At 34.8% G+C, this 18,672-nt stretch overlaps 1 protein-coding gene across 6 annotated transcripts in view; it reads left to right on the forward strand.

Annotated features, from left to right (window-relative positions):
- CNTN1 (contactin 1) overlaps positions 1 to 18,672 on the forward strand; it is a 392,585-nt gene that overhangs the window by 199,987 nt on the left and 173,926 nt on the right. For all 6 annotated transcript variants that reach the window (XM_050748442.1, XM_050748438.1, XM_050748441.1 and 3 more), the window contains exons 2-3: positions 15,855 to 15,991; positions 17,547 to 17,579. In XM_050748442.1, coding sequence (XP_050604399.1) covers positions 15,931 to 15,991; positions 17,547 to 17,579 — 94 coding nt within the window. In that variant the 5' untranslated portion in view covers positions 15,855 to 15,930. The remainder of the gene's footprint in view (positions 1 to 15,854; positions 15,992 to 17,546; positions 17,580 to 18,672) is intronic.

Below are 18,672 nucleotides of genomic sequence, written 5' to 3' on the forward strand. Positions count from 1 at the left end.
GTACAGTTGTAACAATCAATGAACTCGCCCTGGTACATTATTAGCAACCGAAGTCCTTAGTTTACAGTAGGGTTACTCTGGCTGTTGTACATCCTATGAATTTGTCTGAATTTATAATGATAGTATCACACAGAATAGTTTCGCCTGTTATCCCAGCACTTTGGAAGCCGAGGTGGGCTGATCACGAGGTCAGGAGATCGAGACCATCCTGGCTAACATAGTGAAACACCGTCTTTACTAAAAATACAAAAAAAAAATTAGCCGGGCGTGGTGGCGGGCATCTGTAGTCCCAGCTACTCGGGAGGCTAAGGCAGAAGAATGGTGTGAACCCAGGAGGCGGAACTTGCAGTGAGCTGAGATTGCGCCACTGCACTCCCGCCTGGGGTACAGAGCGAGAATCCGTCTAAAAAAAAAAAAAAGAATAGTTTCACTGTCCTAAAAATCTTCTGTCACTGCATTACAGCTCTGTGATCTCCCTATTTATTTCTCCCTCCTTGCTAATCCCTAGGAAACACTGATTATTTTACTGTCTCTGTGGTGTTGCCTTTTCCAGAATGTCATGTAGTTGAAATCACACAATATACAGTCTTTTCATATTGAATTCTTTCACTTAGTAATATACATTTAAGTTTCCTTAATATATTCTTATGGCTTGACAGCTCATTTATTTTTAGTGCTAAATAATATTCCATGGCCTGGTTGTACCAAAGGTTATTTATTGATTCCTCTACTAAAGGATGGGTTCCCATTTTTGGCAATTATTAACTAAGGTGCTATAAACATCCTTGTGCCAGGTTTTGTACTGACATACATTTTCAACTTCTTTGTGTAAATACTAAGGAGTGCGATTGCTGGATCATATGGTAAGAATATGTTTAACTGTGTTAGAAACTGCCAAACTGTCTTCCAAAGTGGCTGTACTATTTTGCATTTCTATCAGTAATAAATGAGAGTTCCTGTTGATCCACACCAAATGCTAGTGAGGATATGGAACAGCAGGAACCAGCAACATTTGGTGTTAGATTTTTGCCATTTGAACTGGTATGTAGTGATATCTTTTTACCATTTTAATGTGCAATTCCCTGATGATATATGATGTTGAGCATCTCTTCATATATTTATTTGCCATTTGTTTATCTTCTTTGGTGAGATGTCTGTTCAGGAATTTTGACCATTTTCTGGTTGAGTTGATTGTATTCCTATTTTTCAGTTTTAAGAATTTGTGTATATTTTGGATAACACTCGTTTATCAGATGTTTTTACAAGTATTTATCCCTGCCTATGGCTTGCCTTATCCTTCTCTTGACAGTGTCTTTTGCAGAGCAGGAATTTTAAATTTTAATGAAGTCCTGCTTAGCAATTCTGGTTTTCATGGATTCTGCTTTTATTGCTATATCAAAGAAGTTTGGATTCTGCCCTTATTGCTGTATCAAAGAAGTTATTTCCATACCCAAGGTCACCTTGATTTTCTCCTATGTTACCTTGTAGGAGTTTTATAGTTTTGCATTTTAAATTTAGGTCCATGACTCATTTTGAGTTAGTTTTTGTGAAGAGTGTAAGGTACGTGTCTAAATTTTTTTGTTGTTGCACATGGATGTTCAGTATTTTAGCACAATTTGTTTAAAAGACTATGTTTCTTCATTATATTGCCTTTATTTCTTTGTCAAAAATCAGTTGATTATCTTTATATGATATCTAGATATATATCTTTATATCTAGATATAAAGATAATTTATATCTTTAAATTATCTTTATATTTGAACTCTCTATTCTGTTCCTTTGATCTATGTATCTGTTTTTTCACCAGTACCACAGTATCTTGGTGACCATAGCTTTACAGTCTTTATAGCTTTAAATCTTGAAGTTGGACAGTGTCAGTCCTCCAGCTTTGCTCCTTTCCTTCAATATTGTGTTGACCATTCTGCCTTTCCATGTAAACTTTAGAATCACTGTCAATATACACAAAATAACTTGCCTCAATTTTGATTGGGATTGTGTTGAATCTATAGATCAAGTTGGGGAGAACTGATATCTTGACAAGTTTGAATCTCCCTCACTATGTTTTTATCTTTGTGTTTTACTTAAATATTTGTTCAAGGGAAGAATAATTTGTACTCTTCCATACTAGAGCCCTATCTAAAACGTTTATCCTTTTTGCTATCCTTAGTTTTGGTCAAATAACTGGTTGACTCTTAAGGTTAAGCAAAGATCTACCACTAAGAATTTGTATTGTGAGCCTGTCTGAAGGTGACTGATGTATAGATTAGATGCAATTAGCAGAAAGTGAGAGGAAGGACATAACTACAGTGGAAATGAGCTTCTCTCAGGGTCTAAAGTCTGTTACACTGCATACCCCTTAAAGTGTTACTCTCAATTGATTTTTTTTTTGTTTCATAAAATAATGTGTGCATTCTAGATGAGTCCAGGGAGTTTCTCATTCTCAGCAAAACACTTAATCCCAGCCATATTAGAATTTTGCCATGAGAGGCTGTATTAGGTTACTGACTCTTATTCAAATAAAAATATTAATTACAGAAAATAAAATAGAATCTTCCCAAAGAAGGAGACACAGCAACAGGAGATGGAAAAACCATAGCCAAACAATCATTATTACCGACATATCAGAAATAGCACCTGACTTAGTTAAGATACTGTGCTTTGACAGGAATGCTAATCATGTTTCAGGACATAACTTATCCAACAACTATACACTCACAGCCATGGGAAGGGAAGTCCACTTCTGCAAGGGCAAGAGATTTGAAACCTGAAACTTTGTAACTTTTTTGCTGACAGGGTTGGAGGGTGATTTGCTAACATCTCATTATACAATGTATGTTAAGAGAAATGTAAAGGTCAACACATGGTGCTTTTTGTTTCTGCTGGAGTGCTCAGAGAGATTCAGTTCAGCACAATATCAATCATTACAAATTCTTCCCAGAAATTCAAGACACATTAATCATAACAAATGGAATTCAAGAAAAATGAAAACTGGGGGGTGAATAAACAAATATATGATTGAGTTGAAAACATAACAATATTTATTAAAATACCAAAAATATTAAATAGAAACATTCTGATGTAATGATTTCAGATATAGTTCAAACTTGAATAAAGAATGTATGGTCACATAAAATGTAAATAAGTATATCGCCTTTCACCTAAAGTTTTCCAGTTAAATGCAGAACCTTCCTCTTTACTCTAACTAGGTAGATAATTATATCACTCTGCATAGTCATGTTAGGAGTTTAATTTTCAAGCTAAATCAAAATCACTTAAAATGTCGATATAGTTTAAAATTTAAGAATAGAAATTTGGACATATCAAACTCAAAATTGATACTTTATTGAAAAAAGCTAAATGTCTTTGAATTGCTATAACAAACTTTATATGTTCAAAGTTAGTTCACAAAAATAAAAGAGGATAAATTTCTGCATTCTTCAACCCCCAAATTTCTAATATCTTTATTCTAAGAAACCACAGCTATTGTAGTGATATTCCTTCAATCCTGAAAATATTCAGGAAGCAATTTATTTAAAAAATGTTTTACCTTGACAGAAACTTTAAATCACAAGTCAAAGGTATTTCTTCTAAACTTGTAAAGAAAGTAAATAATCTACCAAGAGAGCAGACAGCTCCATGACTGCCAGTAGATAACAGTTCTCACTCCTTCCTCCCCTTATTTTGTTTCTTTGAGTTAGAGAGCCATGACAAAGGAGAAACAAAATAATTTCAGATTTATATTTCTGTTGCTTCATTTTTCTTCCTTCCATTTTGTTTATTGCATAAAACAAATTGATTAGGAGGTTCCATTACTGGGCTTCAAATGTTATCAATATGCAGATGACTTCCAAGTAGCTCTCCCCCACTCCTGTCTGACCTCTAAATTCTGGTCTTATTTATTCAAATGTTTTCCTAGTATCTCCACTTGAATGTCTAATGGGAAACTCAAATCTAATGTGCTCAAAACTAACTTCTTGGTCAACTCACTTTCCCATCAAAACTCGAGTTCCCCTTTGTTGAAGAGCAACATGTTACACTCTGATAGCCACCCCAAAAGGCAAACACCCATCCCTGAATCCCTCCCTTTTCCTCATTTCCTGTTCCAATATCTCTACAGGTACTATGCAATCAGAGTTTATCTTTCACTGGTTCATACCCTCCTTGAAGACAAGGACCATATTTCTTGGATCTGTTAAATCCATAGGACGTAGCAGGGTGTATATACAATAGTCACTTAAAGATTTTAAAACAAATAAAATTACCTGTATAACAGCTTTTTCATTTGATAAGCAAATGATTGCTTTTACATACCTACATTGCAAGTGATACTGGCAACTTCACTGCATTGAAGAAGTGACTAGATCTTGAAAGATAAGCTCTGTTGTATCCTTCCTCCCAACTGTTAAAACCCAGAGAAGATATACAGAAAGAGTGAATGTTGATTTAAATTGTGAACTTTAGTTAATAATAATGTATGAATATTAGCTCATCAATTATAACAAATCGACTACAATAATGCAAAATGTTAATGGGGAAACTATATAGGAGAGAAGGGATATATGGAGACTCTCTGTACTTTCCGTTCAATTTTCTTTAAATCTAAAACTGCTCTGAAAATAATATATAAAATGTGTCACAGGAAAAAATACTTCTCTCATTTTATGCCATTATATTCTCAAGACATCTAGAGACCCATTTTTTCTCCAGTTCCCAATGTCTTATCTTTTAATACCTAACTTTTTATTTAACTTTTTATCTATTAGCTTACTATATTTCATTTCCTTCCCCTAAGTGAAAAGAGATAATATATAATGCTGACTTCATGAAGACTTATGAAGAAATCAATTCTATGAAATAAAAATATTTCTGAATGAGTTTATTACAACTGAGAGGGAAATGTGCTGGAAATTTACACTGAATAGTATCATTTTTAGAGAATTTGGTCCATATAAATTCAGTCTTGGCAGCTAGCCATTGGGGGTTTTTGAACTGGCATATCCTGAGAAATGTTATAACTTCTCAGTGGAATAAAGAAGAGGGGAAAGAACATTATAGAATGATTCTTTTCTGTAATACATTTCCATATAAAAGGGTTTTGAAAGTCTGGCCTCAAGATAATTCCGGAAATAGAATTAAAAGACTGCGACTCAAGTTTCTGTTTTATAGTAAGCTTAAGTTTTATAAAGTGTCAAATTGATGATCAGTTATATGGAAACCTCTATTTATAATAGTCTAGTCCATTTTTATACTACTTTTAATTTGCAAAGTTACTTTCATATATTATCTTATTTGGTATTCATAGTCATGCTGGGAAAATTGTAGAACAGATGCTAACTCCTAAATAGATAACCACAATTTCACAAAGTAAAGAAAAGAAATGCATGGAAGTATTCTCAGTCCAATTGTATCAGTCCATTTTCTATTGCTTCAAAACACCTACAACTAGGTCAGTTATAAAGAAAAGAAATTTATTTCTTCCAGTTATGGAGGCTGAGAAGTCCAAGGTTGAGTGGCCATATCTGGTGACAGCCTCCTTGCTGATGCAGACCCTGTAGAGTCCTGCAGCAGCAGCAGCAGCAGCACAGGGCGTCATGTGGTGATGGGACTGCATGTGCTCGGGTGTTTGCTCAGGTCTCTCTTCCTCTTCTTGTAGAGCCACCAGTCCTACTCCCATGATAACCCATGAATCCATTAACCCATGAATGCATTATAATTCAATTACCTCTTTCAGGTGTCCCCTTTAAATACTGTCATATTAGGGAATAAGTTTCCAACACATGAAATCTGGGGGACATAAGCAAACCATGGCACCAATGTTAACTATTTAATAGCAATTCTTGTGCTTCAAAATTTCTTAATGAAGGTAGTTGCACAGATGTTCATAGATGCTTTTCTTTTAATTATCAGCTCTATTCTAAGACACCTAAATCTTCTGAACATACACACACACACTTACATGCTCACACAATCTTACACACATACATTTATTAATCACACTGTGCAAAGTATTTAAGTCCCAATAGGAATAAAAAGATATGTATAAGGCATGTTTTATTTTCCTCTCTCTCGGAAGCTTAGAGTGTAGTTAGGGGTGAAGAGAAACGATCACAGGTGTCTTACGTACATTTTTTATATAATCCTCAGAAGTATGTATTATATTACTATTCCCATTTTAGAAACACTGAAATGACTTGCCTAAATCCACTGAGCCATGTGCATCAGTGCTGACTATACACACAGTCTGTACTCTTGTCTCCCGGCCTCACTGCCTTTTGATAATATAAACATCTAAAATGCTATGAACATAGGCTCAGATATCCTAGGACAGTTTTATAGTTGGATATTCTGTTCTATTTATTGTCCATTAAGACGTATCAGAAACACCAACTTTCAACAAAGAAAATACTTCTCCAAAATACTTTCTTTCCTCAACCTTTTAAGTTGTCCTCAAATATATTTTTTCTAATTCAGTTTCCCAGTATTCAATTGGAAGTGGCCTTGCATTTAAAAAGTAAGCAAGAATATAATAATAAGATATCAGTAGGTGAGACAAAGGACCACTCGAAGATTTTTGACAAGGAGAAGACCTCAGAAGAGGCTGTCTGAGGAGACACTTTCCTATAAAGATAAAATTTAATCTAGATCTTGAAATAGAGTTGAAATTTTTATTTTCTCTTTATCAACTGAAGCTAATAATAGTAGCTACATCATCTGTTTAGATGAAAATTGAGTTAATACTTAGGCTTTTAAAACAGAGCCTGACTTAGAAGTTGGAAGATGGAGTACATATATCTTAACTACTAAGCTAAAATTTTTTAAGTTTGTCTTTTAATTTCTATTGCCTAGCATAATGCCAAATACATAAAAGTATGTAATAGATAATTGTTGAATGAATGATGAAATGATGATGTATCATTGGTAAATTTTGAGTCAGAGAGTATAGTAAGAGAATTACAGTTTTTGGAGGTCAAATTGACATTTGTATTGTTCACTAAGCTTCAGAGATTTGGATATATGTTCTTTACAAAAATAAATGTTTAGACTGTTTCTTCTTGGTGGAAGGGATCAAAGTTTTCTCTAAAGCTTGTGCCTAACTAGGCGTTAAGGTTTTGAAGCTTGAAGATTTGCTTCTACTGCTATTACTAACTGGGGCTTGTATGAAGCATTTCACATAGTAGGTACTCAGAAAGTATTTGTTGATTGATAAGACTTGGATTTGATACAAGGAAATAGTTGCTTACATTCAGGAAGAGTAATTAAAGATATCAGAAACTATAGAATCACTTTCCTTTAGATACCAGTTTTTGTATAATCCACATCTCTTTATGTAATTTCATATTACTGGAGGCATGTATTGACCCTTGCCCTACTGACAAATTAATATTTGATATAAATTTGAATAAAAAGGAACAAAGCTCTCTGTACAGCCCAAGACTGTGTTGTGAATGTAAGTCTGAAACCTCAATGGTTTGGGGGCACCAGGTTAAGGTAGCCAGGTAATTTCCGCAGTATCTCTTCTGGTAATGAAACCTTTAAAAGGAGCCAGAAGAGCAGAACCTTCATAAACCAAAGCGCTTGGGATTAAATAGGATGATGATATTTACTTGTAGAACTATTCAACGACTCTCTGTGAAAGAAACCAAAAGTTCAGCACATGGCATTTAATTTAAGGTGCCATGATTTTAACACACTTCTCTTTCTCAATTATTTTCATGAGTATATGCCCTAGCCATGCTTATTCTTCAAAGGTCTCTGAATTTGGCCTTTATTTTTCTCCTTTCTCTATTGCTACTTCCTCCTGGATCTGCTTGCCAAATATGGAACAGTAATTTGCTTTTAGTAATTTCTCAGTAAACACATTCAACAGATTTTAATGGAGTATCTTTGATGTGTTAGGCATCATGTTAGGTAGTGTGGGGGGTATAGAAAAAGGAATGAGATAATCTGCTGTTGAGGAGTTTGTAATTTAGAAATTCCCTCCCTGAATAAATATCCTTGATTTACCAGTACTTATGCTACTGCTACAAAATGTCTGGACATGGTAGATACTTAGGAAATATGTATGGAATAAATTAATAAATAATTTTAAATTACCATTCATCTACCCTTATAGGATTACTTTGTTCTATATTCTTCAAAGAAAATGTGAATATATTTCTTTGTCTTTGAACAGCATGCAATAAAAACAGATGTCTGCATGGTTAAATTGCACAAACGATCACTGAGATTATCTTATATGTGTTTCAAATATAAATATTTGAATAGTTTTAATTGAAGTGAATTTAACATAAAATTCTCTTATGCTCTTTCTAGATATAAGGGCCTAAATAATTTTGGTATGAATCACCTGTCAGTTTAAGTACTGATACAATGACCTGTATTCAATGACTCTTTTATCTAAAAATCAGAATGTCAAGGATTACATCATCCCAGGAGGACTGTACCTTCCATATTGACATCTCTTAACCTGAATAGCAGCTAATAGGAGTTATGAGATCATCAGTCTCATTCTGCCTTCAAGGGTGGTCTCGTGTCAGAAGACACTCAGAAGTTTTGTGTACCTTTAGATTTGTGAAGTGGAATAAATGCCTAATATTTTAACAAAGATATCAAGATACTGTGCAGCATGGAGCAGCCTCGAGCCTTATAATCCTATGCAGCAGCATTAGGTAGAACGACTTAAGAGCGAAACCTCAGAAAGCACAGTGGCAGCAGCGATGAAGCCTTTTTGTTAGATGTGGGCATCTCCATAGAGGAGTAAGGCCATACAAAGGGAATATTACAGGACAGGAAGTCTTTCGAACTCTCAGGGTACATTGAGTGAGCTCTCGGATCTGGCACTGTTTCTTTACAGGTCTTATCCTTTTATGCTTATATGTGAGAGCAAAAGAGAAAAGAGTTTGGACATTCTCTTGCTGATGTAGGATTTTTTTCTGCTGTATTAAATCCTACTTTGGATCTTTATATATGATTCACAGGTATCACAAATCATGTTTCTTTTGTAGTAGTCTACCAATCTCAGATCGGTTTGAATTGCAGTTGAGCAACAATGAAAGTTAAAACACAATCAATCCGGTCATTATAGTCCAATAAGGCAGTCTCATATAAAAGTCAGAAACCTTCTAGTTATTAGTCAAAGCAATACATCAGAATACCTTGTTTATTATGATACGGCAAAATGAATCAGATGTAGACATAGCAGATATTTATTTATCAGGTAGACCAAATGCCACACAAAATATACTATAGTCATAATTTTAAGAGACAGACTATTGAATACCATGTATCTTCTAATTTTTAGAGATGCATTGGCTGAACACATGGCCCTAGAACACATTTACATGCACATAGATACCTATACATTGTTCTCTGTGAGCAATGAAAATATTCCAACCTTCACTTAACACACTTACTACAACAATTCTTGAACTTTAGTATGCCCACAGATTTCCTGGAAAACTTGATTAAAATGTAGATACTAAGACTATTCTTCAAGAGTTGCTCAGAAATCGATCTTATTAACAATTACATGCTAAATGTTATTAATGTAGGTGGCCCTTGGACCACAGTTTGGGAAACACTGACTTATGGTTGTGAAAAATATGTTAATTATTGAATATGCAAAATATTTTTTATAATCTAAAGCAAAGACAGATACTAAGTATCTTTTAAAAAAATTAAGTAATAAACAATAAGGGATTTAAATCTGTATGGAACAGAAGATGTCAAACCTTTGCTCTGTGCTCTGTTACTAGCTATTTGTATTTGAGCAATCCATGTAATCCCTTTAAGTCAGTCCATCTCTAGAAATGGCTGCTGAGGAGAAAAAATCTTAAGGCTTTGACAGATATGGATGTTAATTAAGTGCTGACAGCACGACATGCATTTTAGAGAGCAACTGACTGCTTACATTTTTAGATAATTTGATTTATAATTAAATTAATTGCTCCTTTATTTTTGAAATGATGTAATGCAAGCAGAGGAACGTAAAAATAGTGAAACTTTATTTGTGATGTTTATAGCACATATTTTTCCTGGGATAATTTAAGCCCATGGTGTCATACAGGACTATAATTGCTACAGCCATGCGTATTCCCTGGAATTTCAAGAAACCATCATTTTTAGCTGGTAGCAAAAAATAGGAAGTCCCACACAGATTTTTGTCCTACATTTTGGGAGTGTGTGTATGTATGGTTAGGTGCCTTGTAAAGTTCGAGAAAATGCGGAAAAGCCCTGCTGATTCCGAACTATCTTGCCATGGAACTGGTAAGGTACCAACTCCACACAGTTATTTTGCCTAGAATTACAAAATTTGAGATGCTAATGGAAAATGGAGATAATAATGAACAAATCAAGTGATATTATTTCTTGCTTATCAGCAATTCTGAGAATTACTGATTCAATCAATGAACAAAAGAAGCACTGTTTTAGCAAACAAGATTTAGAACTCACAAATGTATTTGCGAGATTCCACTCAACTTCTTTCCCATCAGTATATTAATAAGAATCAGTTTATTACTCAAGGGCAAAGCCATATTTTAGGTTTGGCAAATAATTGCTGCTTAAAATATTAAATGAATATTAAAGGAAAGATAAAACATGGTAGATAGGTTTTAGTAGGAGTTGGGAAGGATGAGGAGATGTGAAACTGACAACTGCTCTGTTGTCGATGATTTACATGAAGCATCTGAGTAGAAGAGACTGAAGGGAGCCAGGCAATGAATGGGAGTACTGAAGGAGACACAGTAACCTCAGATACATAAATGCAGTAGAGAAGGAAGTAACAGGCATATCTGCTTAAAATCTTATAAGCCACTAACTTGTACATTTTCATATCTGATCCTGAGCAAATCTCTCACATTTCTAGAACTGTACTGAGTTAATAGGGATCATGTAGATTGCCCAAAAATGCATAGCTAGTAATATAGCCAGGATTTGAATCCTTTTATTCTAGACATTTAAATTCCCTATGTTTTATTAATTTTTAAAAGAGATATTTAAAATCTGTTCTGGATCTAGATCATAAAAAGGATTTCTTATATCCAAAACTTAGCATATTTTTCATAACGCTAAGTCAGTGTTTCCCAAATTGTGGTCCAGGGGCTACTTAACACCATTTGGGGTGCACTTGTTAATTAGGCAGATTCCTGAGTAAATCACAAGAATAATAAGAATTTCTGTGGAAATAGCTCAAGCATCTGATTTTAATCAAGCTTCCTAAGTAATTTGTAGGCATACTAAAGTTCAAAAATTATTGTAGTAAGTGTGCCAGGTGAAAGTTGGAATGTTTAACACTCTAGGGATGTTATACTTGATGAGATGTTTTAGAATGTGTTGTTGTATTGCTCCTCTTTGACTTGTGATTTAAAGTTTCTGTCAAGTTAAAACATTTTTTAAATAAATTGCTTCCTGAATATTTTCAGGATTGAAGGATATATCACTACAATAGCTGTGGTTTCTTAGAATAAAGATATTAGAAATTTGGGGGTTGAAGAATGCAGAAATTTATCCTCTTTTTTTTTGTGAACTAACTTTGAACATATAAAGTTTGTTATAGCAATTCAAAGACATTTAGCTTTTTTCAATAAAGTATCAATTTTGAGTTTGATATGTCCAAATTTCTATTCTTAAATTTTAAACTATATCGACATTTTAAGTGATTTTGATTTAGCTTGAAAATTAAACTCCTAACATGACTTTCAGTTTTTGAGAAGAAACAAGTCTGCTCCTGTGACTGGCACATGTTTGTCAGAGTTGCTTGTTTTTTGCCTCTGCCACTTCCAGAGTGATATAATTATCTACCTAGTTAGAGTAAAGAGGAAGGTTCTGACTACAGGCGCCCACCAGCCACCACGCCCGGCTAATTTTTTGTATTTTTAGTAGAGACCGGGTTTCAGCATGTTAGCCAGGATGGTCTCGATCTCCTGACCTCGTGATCCGCCCGCCTTGGCCTCCCAAAGTGCTGGAATTACAAGCGTGAACCACTGCGCCTGGCTCCTGCCCCCTCTTCTTCTCCTTTATTTTTTTCCTTCCAGGATGGTCTCGATCTTCCTTCCTTCCTGGAATTTCCTTCCTTCCTTCCTTCCTTCCTTCCTTCCTTCCTTCCTTCCTTCCTTCCTTCCTACCTTCTCTCTTTTTCTCCCCTCCCTCCCTCCCTCCCTCCCTCCCTTCTTTTCTTCCTTCCTTCCTCCCTCCCTCCTTCTTTCCTTCCTTCTCTCTTTCTCTCTTTCTTTCTCAGAGTTTCACTCTGTCACCCAAGCTGGAGTACAGTGGCACGATCTCCACTCACTGCAACCTCCGGCTCCCAGGTTCAAGCAATTCTCCTGCCTCAGGCTCCCAATTAGCTGGGATTACAGGTGCATGCCACCACACTCAGCTAATTTTTTTGTATTTTTACTAGAGATGGGGTTTCATCATGTTGACCAGGCTGGTCTCGAACTCCTGACCTCTGGTGATCCACCCACCTCGGCCTCCCAAATTGCTGAGATTACAGGCATGAGCCACTGGACCCAGCCCCTATTCTTATTTTAGGAAATTAAAGTTCATTTTGAATTGAATTATAGTTATGCACATGGTCCATTCATTTCATCATTTATTCAGTAACTCCATATCGAGTGACTTCTGTGTGCCAGGCATTAGCGCCACAACAATGAACAAGATAGGTATCCCCTGCCCTGGTTGGCTTATGGCCTAATGGAATAATAAATGGTTACTGAATACTTTCACAGTCAACATTTTGCATGCACAACTTTATGCAAACCTTGCAATAGTGCTATGAAATAGATATTCTTTCCATATTAAAAGGTGAGGACAATTAGGTTCAGAGATTGAGTAACTTGCCCAAAGTTGCAAGCTAAAGAATGGTTGAGGCAAAATTCAGGCAAGATCCAGCTAATTTCCCCTGTACACATTTGTGCATTTTGGCGCATGTTCTCATATACTGTGGTCATTATTGAGAAGGAACTGCTAAATTACATTCTAGCCCTAGAAAAGTTTTCTGTATTTTATTTTCAATTTACTGAGATCTCTTGCTGTAGGTGGACACAACTAATGTTTTTTTAGGCCTATCCCACTTCTTTTCCAGATTATCTATAAAGTTCATGGGTAAATAGACCAAAATATCACTGATGTACTCTATCAAAATGAAAAATCAGAAGCAAACTTTCACAGACGTTGCTCTTAATTCTTCAACTTTATTTATCTGTTTCTTTTTCTCTCTGGTCAATGCTGCTTTCTTGCCCCTCAATACCAACACTGCAGTAGCATCTCTTGCTCTTAAATGGGAATATCTGTGGGAAACATTTAGAATTCTCAAATTATAACAGTTTATTATTACACAAATTAGGATTTCACCCTGTCGCCCAGGCTGGAGTACAGTTAGGATTCCACAGATTATGATTTGTGTAATAATAATAAAATTAAAATTAAAAATAATAATATATTTTCTAAGTTAATTTTTACAAAGTCAATTGTTTGATTGGCATTAAAGTTTTGGCATCTTTATGTGTTTGCTTTTTCTAACTTTCTCTTCATTAAAAGAACTTGTCTTATTTTGTATGCGTAACTCAATGAGAAAAATTAGAAACTATCAGGCCAAAAAAAAAGATCAAATCCACATTTTTGTGACAAAGTCTAGATAGGCATAACCAGTGTATACACATTTCAAAAATTTTCACTTAGGTCTATATGTGGATAACGACGTGATGCACAATCAAAATAAGAAGCTAAAAATCTTTCCACAGATCACGTAATTAATTTTCCTGTCCTCTGAAAGAATTGTTTTTCATTCTTCACCAGTGTTAAACTATTTAGTTTCCTCTCTGCCCAATTCTGCCTAGGAAAATAAATTAATAAAAATTTTAAATTTCAGACATATATATTAAAAAGGAAAAATATGTTTATCCTGGCCCATATGTTACCATGGGCGAGGTAAAAATTTTGTCCAGCCTCTGCCAAATGCTAGGATTCTTGCAAATCAGGGAGTATGTGTGTTCTCAAAATCCATTAAAAAATAGACTCCTATATTTTTCTTTGACGTAACAGTGTGACGCAAGCAATCAGTAGGATTTTAACATTGCTGTTTTAAATATGTTTGACTATATTTATACGTTGAACACTAGAGCATTAGGTGTTTTCCTTTTAGAATTGTTTTCATGCTTTTTTTTTTTTTTTTTTTTTTTGAGACAGAGTTTTGCTTTTGTTGCCCAGGCTGGAGTGCAGTGGCATGAAGGTCTCGGCTCACTGTAACCTCCACCTCCCGGGTTCAAGTGATTCTCCTGCCTCAGCCTCCCGAGTATCAGGGATACAGGCGTGTGCCACCACACCAGGCTAATTTTGTATTTTTAGTAGAGATGGGGGTTTCACCATGTTGGTCAGGCTGGTCTCGAACTCCTGACCTCAGGTGATCTGCCCGCTTCGGCCTCCCAAAGGGCTGAGATTACAGGTGTGAGCCATCATGCCTGGCCCATGTTCTATCTTAATTTATATTTTCACTCAACTCTGTGTCATGAGATTTCAGTTATGCTATTATATATTCTTTTAAAACAGTGACTTAATGTCTTTTCAAGATGAAACTCCTATTGTGTCATTACTGATGAGTGCTCTTTCTAGTGCCCTGGGCCATATCATTCTTAAGGTGATCCAGTAAGTGGTGGTTGAGGCAGGAAGTCACCAAATGACTCAAATCTAAGAATGCAACACTCCTGTATAATGCCCTGCCTACCGCAGGAAGGCCCATTCCCACCATGCTGTGTTTACCATGCTTTCAGTGAAAATGATTAACACTTTTTCACATTTAATAGCATACAGGTCCACACAACTATGTCATTGCACTGGCTTGTTCACATATCTGTGTACTCTTTTTCTATGAACTTCTTAAGAGCAAGCAAACTGTGTCTTTCTTTTTTGAGCCTTCGTAGCTACCTGCTTTGTCACAGTGGTGGATTTCACCATGGAGATGATGAAACTTAAGTTGCAGCGCCCTTCACCTGCATGGGGCTATTCTGGGATCCTGGGTGAAACCTTAGCAGTGTAATCACATGGTCGTACATTACCGCAAAATTTTTAAAAGCAAGATATTTTAATTGGGCTGCTACATGGTTTTGTAGTTTCGTTTACATTAGTAATTTTTTTTTCTTCTTGTCCTGAAAGAAAGCTCTCCGAATGGACAATTTTGACCCCACAAAACCTTGATTGTCACCTGTTGACATGCAAGAAACACTTATTTGCTTTTTCATTGAATTAATAAGTGAAAGAAGTAAAAGGGATGAGGAGGAATGAATATTTTGTTAATTAATGTATTTTAACATTTAAAATTAGCATGTCTGGCAAAAATTTTCTTTAAGCCACCAACAGAAAATGCTAACATCATCACCCTTGTGTAATGTCTGTGAGTTTACAAGCTCTTACACAGATGTAACTTCAATTGAATCTTTCAACCAGGGCTTCGATTAAATGTAACCTTCAATTAAAGTGACTGATACCAAAATGTTTACAACTGTGCTATTTGTAGAAAAGGATTATTATACTCAATGGTTACAGAGGAAAAGAAACCTAAACACAGGATTAAGTGACGTTCCTGATTGCATTGTGTCAATACTAGGATGTCAGCTGAAGCCTTCTGATACTGACTCCACTCCTTTCATTACATGGTGTTTACAAATATATTTAAAGGAATGAAAACTTATTCTACAAACAAAAAGCATAAAGTCAAATAGGTTAATAATGTTTTCCTCAAATGATGAACATTTTCCATTTCCTTCCCTTTCTTTCTTCTCCTCTGCTCTCCTCCTCTCCCCTTCCTTCCCCTCTCCTTCCCTCTATTTCTTTCCTTCTCGTTTTCTTTCTTGATGCAGGTGTTTAAAATTATCCAATTGCCATAAAGCTAAATTCTTTTTTGGAAAATTGAACCGAACTTCTGCTGAATACAAGATGAAAATGTGGTTGCTGGTCAGTCATCTTGTGATAATATCTATTACTACATGTCTAGCAGGTAAGAAATATCCTTTGTATATTCTACATATATTATGTCAACATAATTGATATGTGTGTTTATTTATTAAATGTGTTGTATGAAGTAAAAATCCTTATTTGCTCTTGACATCTGGGTCAGACAGGTAGATAAATATGTATTAAGGGTGACCCTATTTCCTTTTTAATTTCAATTAAGATTTCACAAAACATTGCCAATCTTGGGTAATAGTGTGCTGGTGAATGTTTAAAATCTAGATCTCTGGGGAGATCCCTGGAGGGCAGCATTTGTCTATTACTGGGGAGTAAATTCTCCTACCATGGCCAGTTTCACCTTGACACCATTTAATGTGGAACTGGAAAGATGTGCAACAGCTCACTAGTTTGTAGTATTTTCACCACTCAGATATAAGTAACCACAATGGCAAAGAGAATATAAAATATAGCAAATAAAAGAGAGAAAGCAATGGGTTTTAAGCATTTGTTCCCTTTGTTCTTAGTATAATTTATTTCTTTGTAAATTGATATAATTTTTAATACTGGCCATGTTTAACAACTGATTCACAAAATTTCTGAAAATTAATAATCACTTCCTAAGAGCTATAAGTAGATGCAACACACTACTGAATCTTACAACTTTTTTACCAATTTGATCAATATAATTTAAAAAATGATTAAAGTAATCTACAGTGTGTGTAGGGACATAAGACTAATAAAACAATTTTGAGAGTGGCATTCATTTTAGGACAAAGAAATATCATATTTCTGTCTTTCAAAGGCAAGTGTGAAGCATTCAGACCTATTTCCTACAATGAGAGGCACACCATATCTTTATCTGAAAAACTGATATAATTTTACCCAACTAGTACTTATTGAGCTAGGTCATTATTATGAAAGTATTAGAAAAATTGAATTCTAACAATTTTTCTAATACTCTCATGTTAATGACCTAACTCAATAGATACTTGTTGAGTGACTGTTTTGTTCAAGACTTAAATGGTCCTCATCCTTTTGTATATAAATCCCCACCGATCACTTTAATGATTAATCTGAAAGGCATCATTATTAAGAACATTAAAAAATTATTTTATTTTGGGGAATAATTTTTATTATGCTCACTCCAAAATTCAGAAAAGATCATTTCATTAGTACTCAAGGATTTTAATGACGTTGATAAATATATATTTTATAACCAGGGTAATTGTGCACACTCACTCACATACATTTATGTAATTACATGCATAATATATTTACATATATAGTGTAAATATAATAAAGAAAAAATTTGGTAAAGTCATTGTGAAGTCTTATTTTTGTGAATAAAATAAAACAAAAATTATCCTATTAGTACTTAAAATTCATACGAATTCTATTGACTGCAAACTTTGGTGCTGCAACTATCAATGTAAAGATAAGAAATAAATGTCTGCACAGATGTGAAGATACTTCAACCTTTATAGCAAAGGGCCACTACTCTCATTCCACTGTCTAGCATCTCAACTATTTAAGTAATGTTTGAAACCACAATTCAAATAACTGCTTCAGGATCAAAATTTTGTTTTTTCTTTCATTTTTAGAGTTTACATGGTATAGAAGATATGGTCATGGAGGTAAGTTAACCAAAGAGTAAACTTTGTAAACACCTTTTCCCTATTGAATCATATTTTATCCTTGTTCTAAGCTATTAACTCTCTAAACTTTAAGGCAAATGGTTAATGTTAGATCACTATGAAATTTTGTAAGGTGAACTTTCTGAGATTGTAAGCAAACTGTTGAATGAGTGGCTACATCATAAACAAATATCCTATGAGAGGATTGTAGCAAACGGAAAATATTCACTGTGGCTGCTATTTTTTCCCGCATGCTTTGTAACAATGCTATACCACTAAATTTGGAAGCAATATTTTAAAATTTGTAAGCATTGAACTTATTTTTGAAAACCTCTTGCTTTGTTGCAAGGGAGATAACTAAAGTTAGTGAACTTGGAATCTTAAGATTCAGTTCAATTAAAAGTTCACAGATATTGCAAAATTTATTGTTTAATAACCTCGCAGTTTAGATCCTATTTCAACTACCAAACAGATATTGCAGAAATAAAGTCAGCATGGCATACTGGAAAAAATACAGAATCAGAGTAAGACCAGCCTGAATTTGCATTTTCAGCTTAGTACTCACTAGATGATCTTACTCTCTTGTGTAAATTATATAACTTCTATGAGTCCCAACTCTCCAATATGTAAAAATCACAGAATTGTTGTGAGGACTGAAAAATGAATTGCAATGATAACTTCTAGCATAATGACTGGCAAGTAGGTGCTTAATGAGTGTAGCAACACTAGTAACTTATAAAAGCCACTGCATAATGGTAGGAGAATGAAAAATCCTGAAGAATCACTGAACAACCAGTGCTAGAACTTGCATGCCAAATCAAGGCTACCCATTGTATTAGTCTGTTTTTACCCTGCTGATATAAAGACATACCCGAGACTGGGAAGAAAAAGAAGTTTAATTGGGCATACAGTTCCACATGCCTGGGGAGGCCTCAGAATTATGGCAGGAGGCGAAAGGCACTTCTTACATCGCAGCAGCAAGAGAAAAATGGGGAAGAAGCAAAAGCGGAAACCCCTGATAAACCCATCAGATCTCGTGAGACTTATTCACTAAGTATTTTTAAAAAATAGCCTATGGCTGCTTTTTCCAATT

Source organism: Macaca thibetana, chromosome 11, assembly GCF_024542745.1.
Source record: "Macaca thibetana thibetana isolate TM-01 chromosome 11, ASM2454274v1, whole genome shotgun sequence".
NCBI classification, from domain to species: Eukaryota; Metazoa; Chordata; class Mammalia; order Primates; family Cercopithecidae; genus Macaca; species Macaca thibetana.